This window comes from Rhea americana, unplaced genomic scaffold, assembly GCF_003343005.1.
Source record: "Rhea americana isolate MKP2758 unplaced genomic scaffold, rheAme1 scaffold_257, whole genome shotgun sequence".
Classification (NCBI taxonomy): domain Eukaryota; kingdom Metazoa; phylum Chordata; class Aves; order Rheiformes; family Rheidae; genus Rhea; species Rhea americana.
Window position 1 is genome coordinate 259,837 of NW_028186376.1, and position 9,884 is coordinate 269,720.

General features: G+C 55.7%; 2 protein-coding genes and 1 long non-coding RNA gene across 4 annotated transcripts in view; 2 read left to right on the forward strand and 1 right to left on the reverse strand.

Moving 5' to 3' along the window:
• Positions 1–5,751, forward strand: part of MTCH2 (mitochondrial carrier 2) — a 6,203-nt gene extending 452 nt beyond the window's left edge. The window contains exons 2-13 of one of the 2 annotated variants that reach the window (XM_085307313.1): positions 365–449; positions 812–918; positions 1,330–1,356; positions 1,670–1,723; positions 2,193–2,250; positions 2,430–2,481; positions 2,694–2,753; positions 3,513–3,606; positions 3,893–3,940; positions 4,521–4,588; positions 5,129–5,204; positions 5,505–5,751. In XM_085307313.1, coding sequence (XP_085163439.1) covers positions 365–449; positions 812–918; positions 1,330–1,356; positions 1,670–1,723; positions 2,193–2,250; positions 2,430–2,481; positions 2,694–2,753; positions 3,513–3,606; positions 3,893–3,940; positions 4,521–4,588; positions 5,129–5,204; positions 5,505–5,591 — 816 coding nt within the window. In that variant the 3' untranslated portion in view covers positions 5,592–5,751. The remainder of the gene's footprint in view (positions 1–364; positions 450–811; positions 919–1,329; positions 1,357–1,669; positions 1,724–2,192; positions 2,251–2,429; positions 2,482–2,693; positions 2,754–3,512; positions 3,607–3,892; positions 3,941–4,520; positions 4,589–5,128; positions 5,205–5,504) is intronic. The other variant, XM_085307314.1, reaches the window with a different exon arrangement.
• On the reverse strand, positions 5,722–9,442 carry LOC146594522 (uncharacterized). The gene is made up of 2 exons (XR_014896153.1): positions 9,226–9,442; positions 5,722–5,910 (listed from the first exon to the last, which is right to left on the reverse strand). It is a non-coding gene; the product is annotated as an uncharacterized LOC146594522 (long non-coding RNA).
• Positions 9,443–9,524: 82 nt separating this feature from the next.
• The window catches only part of NUDT8 (nudix hydrolase 8), a 3,203-nt gene continuing 2,843 nt past the window's right edge, over positions 9,525–9,884 (forward strand). The window contains exon 1 of the mRNA XM_085307391.1: positions 9,525–9,560. Within this exon, the coding sequence (XP_085163517.1) occupies positions 9,525–9,560 (36 nt within the window). The remainder of the gene's footprint in view (positions 9,561–9,884) is intronic.

Below are 9,884 nucleotides of genomic sequence, written 5' to 3' on the forward strand. Positions count from 1 at the left end.
CAGGGTGACTGCACAGAGCCAGCCAGCCCTGAGCGTTGCTGAGAGAAGGGTCCTGCTGGGAACAGGAGCCCTATTTGCCCTCAGCCCCTTGCGCTGCCTCTAGAGGCCTCCCGCCAGGCTGGCACGCAGCGTGGCGGCTGCTTCCTGGGACTCACCTTGGGTGAGATGCGGGGTCTRCAGCGTGGCCCGAGCCCAAAGGCTGACGGATTCCAGGCTCCYATCGCCTCCAGGCACCAGAGTCTTTAGAAGGCCCGAGCAGACTGACAGGATCCAGAGAACAAAACGATTGTGGCATGAGGGGTGCTGTGGGAGGRATGCCCAGCCTTGCATGGTGGCCAGTGCAGGCTGTCTCTTTGTTTTAAAGGTGGGATATGAGCCTCTTCCGCCAACTCTAGGAAGGAATATTTTTGGGCGACAGGTTTACCAGCTGCCAGGTCTCTTTGCTTATGGTGAGTCTGTCTCCGAGACATGTGTATCAATCTGAAGTCTGAGTAACCTAATGTGAAGCCCTAGGGCTAAGGAGGGAGAAGTTCGTGGTTTGTGACGTGGGTCGGTTGCTTCTCTTGCGTGTAGGGCAGCAGTGAAGCAGAGCTCTTTGGTGTCCTGTTGGGCATGGGTCYCTGTTCCACCAGTGACACAGACAGATAGGTTTTTCTGGAGTCTTGTTCTGGTTGGAGCTGAGTGGTAGATGCTTGCTTCACAGGTCTCTGGAGATGTTTCTCTTGATTGTGTAAGATAAACTAGAGGGGAAATGGTGAGGAAGGTATGTGGCATGACAAGCCCTAATGTCTGCTAACTTTTCTTTCCCCAGCCAAACACATTGTGAAGGTTGATGGAAGAGCAGGACTCTTCAAAGGCCTGACCCCTCGACTCTGCTCTGGAGCCATCGGCACCATTGTGCACAGCAAAGTGCTGCAGGTATCACGCACAGTTTGCACGAGGCGCAGAACAAGTGGCCTGACCTCACTGGCAACAACTTGTACCCTGAGCTGTGATGTGCGCACAGCTCTGCCAGATTGCAGCTGCTGGCCTACACCTCTATTGTGCTGGGTGCTGGAAGGGGACCTGGGGCCCCACAGGGCCGGAAGCGTTGTCCCTGGCGGGGTGCTATGAAACCCTACTGCGCAGAAGGATTGTCTCTACTTCTTGAGTGGTCTGAGAGCTGGGCCAGTGCGACTGCCGAGGCCTTGAAGGCTCTTTTGTCTCCTGTCTCATCAGCATCTCACCTCATTGTCAGCGCAGATTCCCCCATGCCAGCAGGTCTCTGTGACAGGAAAGGCCTTCCCTTGTCCCAGTCTAGCTGTACTGACTGTACTCTTTTCTCCCTAGCGGTACCAGGAGGCTGAGCAGGCTGAGGTATGTCTGAGACTATTTCCCTTTGTGAATCTCTCTCCTCTCCCTGGCAGCTGCTCCTGCCTGGCAAGGCTGTGCCCTGTGGGTATTGGGAAGAGAGGAGGCAGCCCAGAATAGAGCTGGCTTTTAAGTGCTGCTCCCAGAGAAATGCATAGCTGTGCAGCACACAGTGTGGGGGAATCTGGTGGGGCCAGGATGTGGGGAACTACAGACCCTGTACTTGGGAGGACAGATGGTTTCAGCAGGTGGGGTGCTGGGGAGGGAGTGGTGCATCTAGGGGGTTGTTCCCTGTCTGATGCTTTCTTGTTCTCTCCAGCCAGGAGCAAGCAAGAAGGAGCCTGTGTCCTCACTGGAACAAGTTCTCAAGGAGGTAAGAACATAGCTGGAACTGGAGATTGAGGCAGGGACTGATCCAGATTCAAGGCCATGAGCCTTCAWTCTTAGGGCTTGTGCTGGAGCCTCTGTCTGAGGACGTGCTGGCAGAGAGGAAGGGATTTGCCCCAGTATGTCCCTTGTGTGTCCCACCACCCACCAGGTGGCTTCTGCCCTGGCAGAGCACTGTGTGACAGTGGAGCTGTGCAGGGCTGAGGTCTGGCACGCACCCACGTTTGCCTTTGTTCCTTGCAGCTGACAGGAGGAGAAGAGTGTTGGGGTGAGCGTGTTGGGCTTGCTCTGACGAGACAGGGGCTGGGAGCACACAAATCGGTGTTGCCCATGGTGTATGGTGCGATGCTGGTGCTGCTTGGTGGCTGGGCTCTCTCCTGCCACACCTGTGCTGCCCCATCCCCTGCCCCCACCCAGTCTTGCTCCCCTCATTTGACAGCCTGTTTCTCCTCCAGACCTCTCGAGAGATGGTTGCTCGCTCTGCTGCAACGCTCATCACCCACCCCTTTCATGGTAGGTAACCCCTGCACAGCCGATGCAGAACTTGAGGCCRCCGCTCCTCCGTGCGTCCTTGTCTGCCTTGGTGGCTTGAGTGATGGATGTTGTAGCTGTATTGCTGTTTTATTGCCCGGGAGAGTCCCGGGAATGCCTTTGCTCCCCGCTGATCCCACGCTGTCTGGCTCTGCTCGCAGTGATCACCCTGAGATGTATGGTGCAGTTCATCGGCAGGGAGACCAAGTATAGGTACGGGGGCAGTGGGGCTGGGGCTTGTGGACTTCACCTTCCCTCAGGCTGGGATCTGGGGAGGGGAGGGCACTGCCCAGCCCTGTGGCGGTGGGGAGGGAGCTGTGCTTTCAGGTCCAAGTGGTGAGGCTGAGGCATTTTGCCCAGGTGACTTGTTTCTAGTGCAGAGCACCATGTGACTGGGTCTCTCTTCTCTTTTTCCTCTGGCCCAGCGGGACACTAAGCGCCTTCACCACGATTTACCGAGAAGAAGGCATCCTGGGATTCTTCGCGTGAGTGCCATCAGTGGATGGCTGGCTCTCCTTTGGGCCTTGTATGGGGCAGCACAGTCACTTCTAAAAGATCTGTGGGCCTTGCTCATTGCTCTGATGTTGCTTCTGCTTTGGCAAGTGGTGCCTGGTGCTGCACGTCTTCTGTCTTCTTGCTAGCTGGGCTTAATAAACCTCTGCCCTAATTGCAGCTTGGGCTGCTGTTGGAGCAAGCAGTCCCCACTCTGCCCTCCCACAGAGGATTTCCTGGGGAAGATCCAACAAGTCCTTGCGTCATGAGTACAACTAGCAGTTGAGACCACAGGTCCATCAGCTTTGGGTTCTGCCCGACAGTGACCAATATCTGGTGCATGAGAACTTTAAAAGAGAGCAAGTGTGTAGTAATCGTTCCCAGGAAAATGTGCCTCCCACAGTTGGTAGCTCACGGGTATCTGGAGTCAGAACTGTATAACAGCCCTCAAAGAAGTTTTCTTCTGCACTCAGTTACTTTTTGAACTACTGTGGGCCTTCATTTTCTGTGTGTGCACTCCTGTGACAAGGAGTTCCCCCGGTTACCTGAGCATTGAGGGAATAGCTGCTGCCTTCTGTTTCCAAACCTGCCTCCTGCCACTGTCGCGTGATGGCTCTGCCTTGCCATCTTGGTCTGGGGAGGACACCTGCACTGGCCGGCTGCTTCCAGACTCTCTCTGCGGCTGGATCACGGCAGGGGTTTGGCACTAGGATGGGAAACTGCTCACGTTCCTGCTGCCTGTTCTCTTTCAGGGGCCTCATCCCCCGGCTTCTTGGAGACATCCTTTCGCTGTGGCTCTGCAACATGCTGGCCTACCTCATCAACACATATGCCCTGGAAAACGGGGTACGRGCTCTGTGCTCTCACTTGGATGTTGCTCTGGAGCATAGGCCCTGGGGTGGGCTCGGGGATGCAGTGACCTGCCTGACCGGTCTGAGGGAGTTCTGCCTGCAACGTTGGTGTTTAGCTGACAGCAGGCCCAGGGGTTGCAATCAGTGAKGGCTGCAGGGCTGAGTGGGAGGGCACTCAGAGCACAGGCCGGGGTGGATCTGGCCCCGGAGCTGYCCAGATCGCCCCTTTGGGGTGGCAGTGTGACTCGGCAGGGTTTGAAGTCACCTTTCTTCATTCACAGGTCTCAACCATGACTGAGATGAAGAGCTACTCACAGGCAGTTACTGGAGTGAGTACAGCCCCTCTGTGCGTGTGTGCATGTGTGCGTGCATACCTGTGATGCTGTCTCTCAAGGGGTGGGTGGAGTGAGTTGAATCTTTTCCTTGGCACTGGGGAAGCAGCGTATCCCTGGAGAGAAGAGGGTGATGTGTAAGCCTGCCACCTTGCTGCTGCTGGGATTGGGGAGCAGAACTGGGTGCTGCCCCAGGCTGTGGAGGAATTCGCGCTCATGGAGGAGCATGAGTTGGCCGTACACACAGCAGGCTGCCTGTGTAGGGCATGTGTTGTGGCCTTGACCATACTTCTGCATTGTCCATCCCTGTGTGGTGTCTCATGGAGCTTAACCAACAGACCAGACTGTCTGCAGGCCTATGGGAGAGGGTTACCTCCCAGCTGTGGGGGGATCACTGGGTTCCTCCGGGGCTTGCTTTTTCCCACCTTCCAGGTGGGCAACAGGTGCTARTGAGTTGTTTAACCCAGCAGGGCTGTGTGCTGTGGGAGAGATCCCTACTGCATGCCAGGGATGTGGGCAGGTCCCAGCTGGGGTGGGTGTGCCTAGTGTGGCTAACCAACCCTGCTCTCCATTGCAGTTCTTTGCCAGCATGCTGACATACCCCTTTGTGCTGGTCTCCAACCTGATGGCCATTAATAATTGTGGGTGAGTGTGCCACCACCACCTCCCTCGCAAGCACATGGGCCCCGGGACCTTCCTGCTGTTGTGACTGGGCCTGGCCCTGCTGCACGGCTCCTCTCTGCATCCCTGAGAGGACATACTTGTGTCTGGAGGCATTGGTGTAGGTGGCAGCCATGTCCCACCCTGATGGATCAGTTCCCAAAATTGCCTTCCCAACACTCACAGCCATGCTGCCTGTATGCCTGATCCCTTATTGGATGATGCTGTGAGGGGGGAAGCACTGAGGTGGAGCTGGGCAGGGCCCTCAGCCTAAGCGTAGCCCCAGGGGTGTTTGGAAAGGGCTGTCTCGGGGTTCGATCTAGTGCACAGCTGCAGGATCTGCCGCACCCAGGAGCATGGCTGGTCATGTGTGCAGCTGGAGAGTGGAGTCTGTGCAGCTGGGCTGGAATTAGCTGCAGCAACTGGTGGGGAGCTCAGGCTGGCAGAGATATGTGTCTTATCTCATCAGCTGGCTTGGTGTGGGGCAGAAGTTAATTCCCTGCGGCTCTCTTCTCTTCTCCCCAGGCTGGCAGGAGGCCTCCTGCCCTATGCACCCACCTATTCATCTTGGCTGGACTGCTGGAGCCAGCTGCACAAGGAGGTAAGCAGCCAGCACTGGGCAGTGCCCGATGCTGCCTGGCTGCTAGGAAGGGATAGATTGGAGCCCTGCAATGCTCTGGGGCCTGTGTCCTGCCCCCTGCCAGCCCCTGCAGCACAAGGGGCTGCCCCCAGTTGGGCTGCCTTGGGTGAGCCCTACTCTGTTCAGAGCACTTGGAGGATGGAGCTGTTGGCCAGGAGGTGGTGGGTTGTCCCTTGCTAGGGAGCCATGATTGGGCTTGGGGCCCTGTTGTAGATTTGGGCAGCCCTGGCTCATCCAGTGGTAATTCTCTCCCCCTTCTAGGGCAACATGAGCCGAGGGAACAGCCTGTTTTTCCGCAAGGTGCCCACAGGGAAGCGATATGTGTGGGAGGAGAGGAGGTTTCGCTGAAGCTGGAGCTGCAAGTAGAGTCCCAGAGCTGATGCTGGGCTCCAGACACACAGAATCATGAGAGAGTGGTGATTTCTATACAGATTTTTTTCTTTTTTCCTTTTYTTTTTTTTTYTTTTTTTTTTTTAAAAAAAAAAATCATTTAATCCTGAGAGGCGAAGGTGGTTGTGCAAGAGTGTTTGTTGTGGGGCTGTGGGCTTCCTGGGGGGAGAACCTGTCCCAGGTGGAGACGTCACCTCTCAGGTCTCAGTGTAACAAAGCATGTTTCACCATGGCTCTATGGGCTCCCTTTTTCTGTGTCTGAGCGAGGGTGTCCACCCTGGCAAGAGCAGGACAAACAGCAGACTGGGGCCCTGCCACCATCCTGATGTTCACATTCCCGGACGCAGGGTCTTGAGCACCACACCAGGATTATTACATCAGAGGAGAAAATCTCTTCTGACATGTCCCAGCAGAGCCCTGAGGCTGTGGGATTAGCTTGTTAAGTGTAATCCCATATGGACAGCCCCATGGCTCCTATGGACAGGAAAATGAGATTATTCTTGCAGTCAGGAATCAGACTTCAGTGACTTCAGGATGGTCGTGCATCCCTGTGGCCCTCATAGAGCTCCTGCAGCCTGCTGGAGCTGACACACCATCCCCCCTCTCGTGCTGTGGCTGATTTCCTAGGTTCCCTCCTACTCTGGGCCAAGATCCAACAACTGGAGAGCACTGTCCCTGCTGCAACCACAGTAGGCCTCACTGTGTTGGACTTTGCAAGGGAGGCACCACAGCCAGATRTAGGGTACTTAGGTGACTGCCTTTGCCGTGCACTTGCTGTGGGCTCAATTTGGCCAGACAAGACTGTGGCTTCATGGTGAATCATGCTTCTCCCCTGCACCCTGAGGCTTYTGGAGTAACATGGGCTCCTCTAGCATTCTTGTAGATGTACAGAGGAGAGCTGGCTGGGTGGAAAAGCAGCTGGGCATCTGGGCTCAAAGAGCTATGGAAGTTCAGTTGGGGGCTGGTCACTAGGGGCATTGCTCCCACTGGTCCTGGGGCTGTTGCAGTTTCATGTCCTCGTTAACGAGTTGGATGATGGGATGGAACTGCATACTTGACAGGCATGRGAGCGCCAAAAATGGGGCAGGGGAAGCAGCTGGAGCACTGGAGGGCAGTGCTGGGGTCAGGGGGACCTCAGTGCGTGGAAATAACAACCAAGTCCTGCCCTAGGAGGGCTGGGGACCAGCAGTGCTACAGTTGTGGCTGGGTGTAGGGGGGAAGAAGAAGCCTATGTGAGAGCAGGGCAGCCTGGGGCCAGGCCAGGGAAGAGAATCTCCCTTCTGGGAGAGATCATGCGTGGCTGAGGCCTGAGCACCGACCCGGCCTTAGGGCTGGCTCTGCCCTCAGTAAGAGTGGCTGGGGCTGTTGGGATCCCTCCCTACTTCCATTTTCCTTGGAGCCTTTTTTTTTTTTTTTTTTTCCCAGCTGTGATCCTAGACCCCAAACACTACAAACGCTACAGGCACAGGCGGCCCCACCGCTCAGGGCCCTGCGGTGCCTCATGGAACATGCAACAGCGCTGCYTGTTCCCAACTCAGATGGGTGATGGCAGAAAAATAAGTTACAAAACGATGTCAGAGTGTTTTCTAGCTTGCCTCAATCCTGCTCGTGGCTGCTGAAATGAGCCTTTCTTGTGCAGCAGGTTACATTTGATTGCTGAGTGGGTACAAGCTGCAGGGACTAGAGGAAAACACAGAGTGGCTGGAAAGAGCAGAGGGGAAGGACACCACAGGGAAACAGCCAGTGTTCACTGTGGCYAGTGAGTTTGCTGCTTTTGCAGGAAATTTGCCCTCATTTAGCATGAGGAAAGTGGGATAAATTCCAGAGTATTGCTTCATGGCGAGATGTCTGTGCACAGTGCAGGACTGACCAGAAGTATCACAAGCAGGGGCATAGGGGAAGGTGCATCTTGCAAGGAGAGGGAGGAAGGGATAGTGTGGTGGCCTGTAGCTGCAAAACTAACCCTGGGAAGGGGCAGGAGGCTCTGCCTCCTGAAAGAGCTGGATGARGCCTCATCAGGCATCCCTGCAAGTGGAGGGTAACAGGGGAGAGGGCCCAGCTGGCTCCATTCCATCCTGGAGCTGAGCGGGTCCTGTGCTGCGTGCTCTGCAGGACTCACCACAAATAGTGGGATATGCAGTGSTTGAGACACTGGTTTCTGGGTTGCAGCTCGCCATGGCTGGGGGCCGTGACAGCCTGGAACATCGCAGGGTCAGGACAGGTTGTAACTGCAGCAGTGCAAATCTGTGTTTGCCCCACTGGGCTGGAAATTGTCTAGCGAGGAGTGAATAACTCAAAGCTCCGGTGGCTTCTGAAAGACCTCAGTCRCCCAGTGCCCTGTCTTGATGGGGACGTGGAGGAAATGGTGGAAGAGCCAGGACAGCACTGACTTAGCCTTGATCTGATGCCCCCTCAAGGCTTCATGTTGTCTCTTTTGAAGCTGTGTTGRCCCTGGTGAGGACAGAGGAGGGCACATGGAGGGAGCAACACTGCAGCTTACTCCCCAGTGCTGATGGGAGAGACTTTGGAGATCTCTGGTCCAGCCTCCTGCCTGGAGAAGGAGCATTCCAGTGGCAGATCAGGGCAGCTGGGACTTYGACTGACTGAGGCTCAGATGCCACCAGGATGGAGATTACAGCTATCTGTTATTTTTGCCTCTCAAAATGCTGGAGATAAGGAGAGCTGGCCCTTTCCAGGGTGGAGGGGCAGCTTAGTGCCTTGGGGTGCAGAGGAGCAGCCCCTCACACTGTTGTCCTCTGGATCAGAAAACAGCCAGCAGTGCTCAGAGCAGGCTGGCGTTTTGGGAAGCATTTTCCCAGGACCTTGAGCAATGAGGGGTTGAGCTAAACATGGGGCCAAGGAGAAATGGGCTGTTTCCAAGAGTCTCCTAAGGCAAAATGCAAGGAGGACAAACCCTCAAACATGGACTTTCTCTCCAGGAAAGTCAGAAATTATGGCATGGGAGRTCCATAATGGGCTTTTTTTGGTCTGTTAGCCCTTACCTAAGCTGGCCAGTGGCCCTGGCTCAGCAGCATGAGGACAAGCTCTCCTGGACAGCCACMTTGTAGGGCCAGTGTTGAGCTAGTGAGAGCATGGCCCTCCTCATTCTGCTTTTTATTTTTTTGTGCTTATTTTTTTCAAGTTTATCCTTGTCCTCTTTCCATAGGGGGCTTGCAGAGTGGAATGAAAATTGGTCCAGCCTCAGACTGATCTTTAGTCTCAGYGCCTTGTTTTTATGACTACTATGTTAATATTGGCTCCAGAAACCTTTATACTGCTTCCCACTATTAATCCCGGGAGAGAYTCTTCTCAGCCTTGAACCCAGTTAAGGCTTTATTTCAACAGAGGAAATTCCTCTGCAGGCTAGCAGTGCCTAGAAAAGTAACACCCTGAGAAATAACCAAACTTTTAAAAAGACTAGCTGTGAAAATCTCACAGGAGATTGGGCAGCRGCTGCCCCAAATACCAGAATGGCCACAGGAAGGCACATTGGTGGGTTCATGAGCCGCTCAGTGACGGCTGTTGAATAATTGCAAGTCACAGAAGCAGGCTGTGGCAGGGCCCAGGCAGAAAAGCGATACCGTAAGGCTACCTGGGCATCTGCTTCAGCTCGATTTCCTGTCCGTCAGTACCCGCGGCCAAAGAACGGGCGGCTCAATTTCAGGGATGCKATCACCTGGAGTGGAGGGAGAAATCTAATAGCTGGCTGCTCCTCAGGCCAGGCCTGCTCTGGTGTCGCCTCAGCTGCGACGCGGAGGCAGGAGGGGGTGTAAAAGCGGCATTGGCGGGGGAAGGCACACAACCTGTAGGTGGGGGTGCACAGCTGGCAGGAGGCTCTCACACCAGGCAGGGTGGGGTGCACAGCTGGCAGGAGGCTCTTGACTGGGCAGGATGGGGTGCACAGCTGGCAGGAGGCTCTCATTCCTGGTAGGACAGGGTGCACAGCTGGCGGGAGGCTCTCCCACCGGGCAGGATGGGGTGCACAGCTGGCAGGAGGCTCTCACGGGGTGCACAGCTGGTGGGAGGCTCTCCCACCGGGCAGGTTGGGGTGCACAGCTGGTGGGAGGCTCTCACTCCTGGCAGGATGGGGTGCACAGCTGGCAGGAGGCTCTCCCACTGGGCAGGTTGGGGTGCACAGCTGGCGGGAGGCTTTTGTACCAGGCAGGATGGGGTGCACAGCCGGCAGGAGGCTCTCCCACCGGGCAGGTTGAGGTGCACAGCTGGCAGGAAGTTCTCCCACCGGGCAGGTTG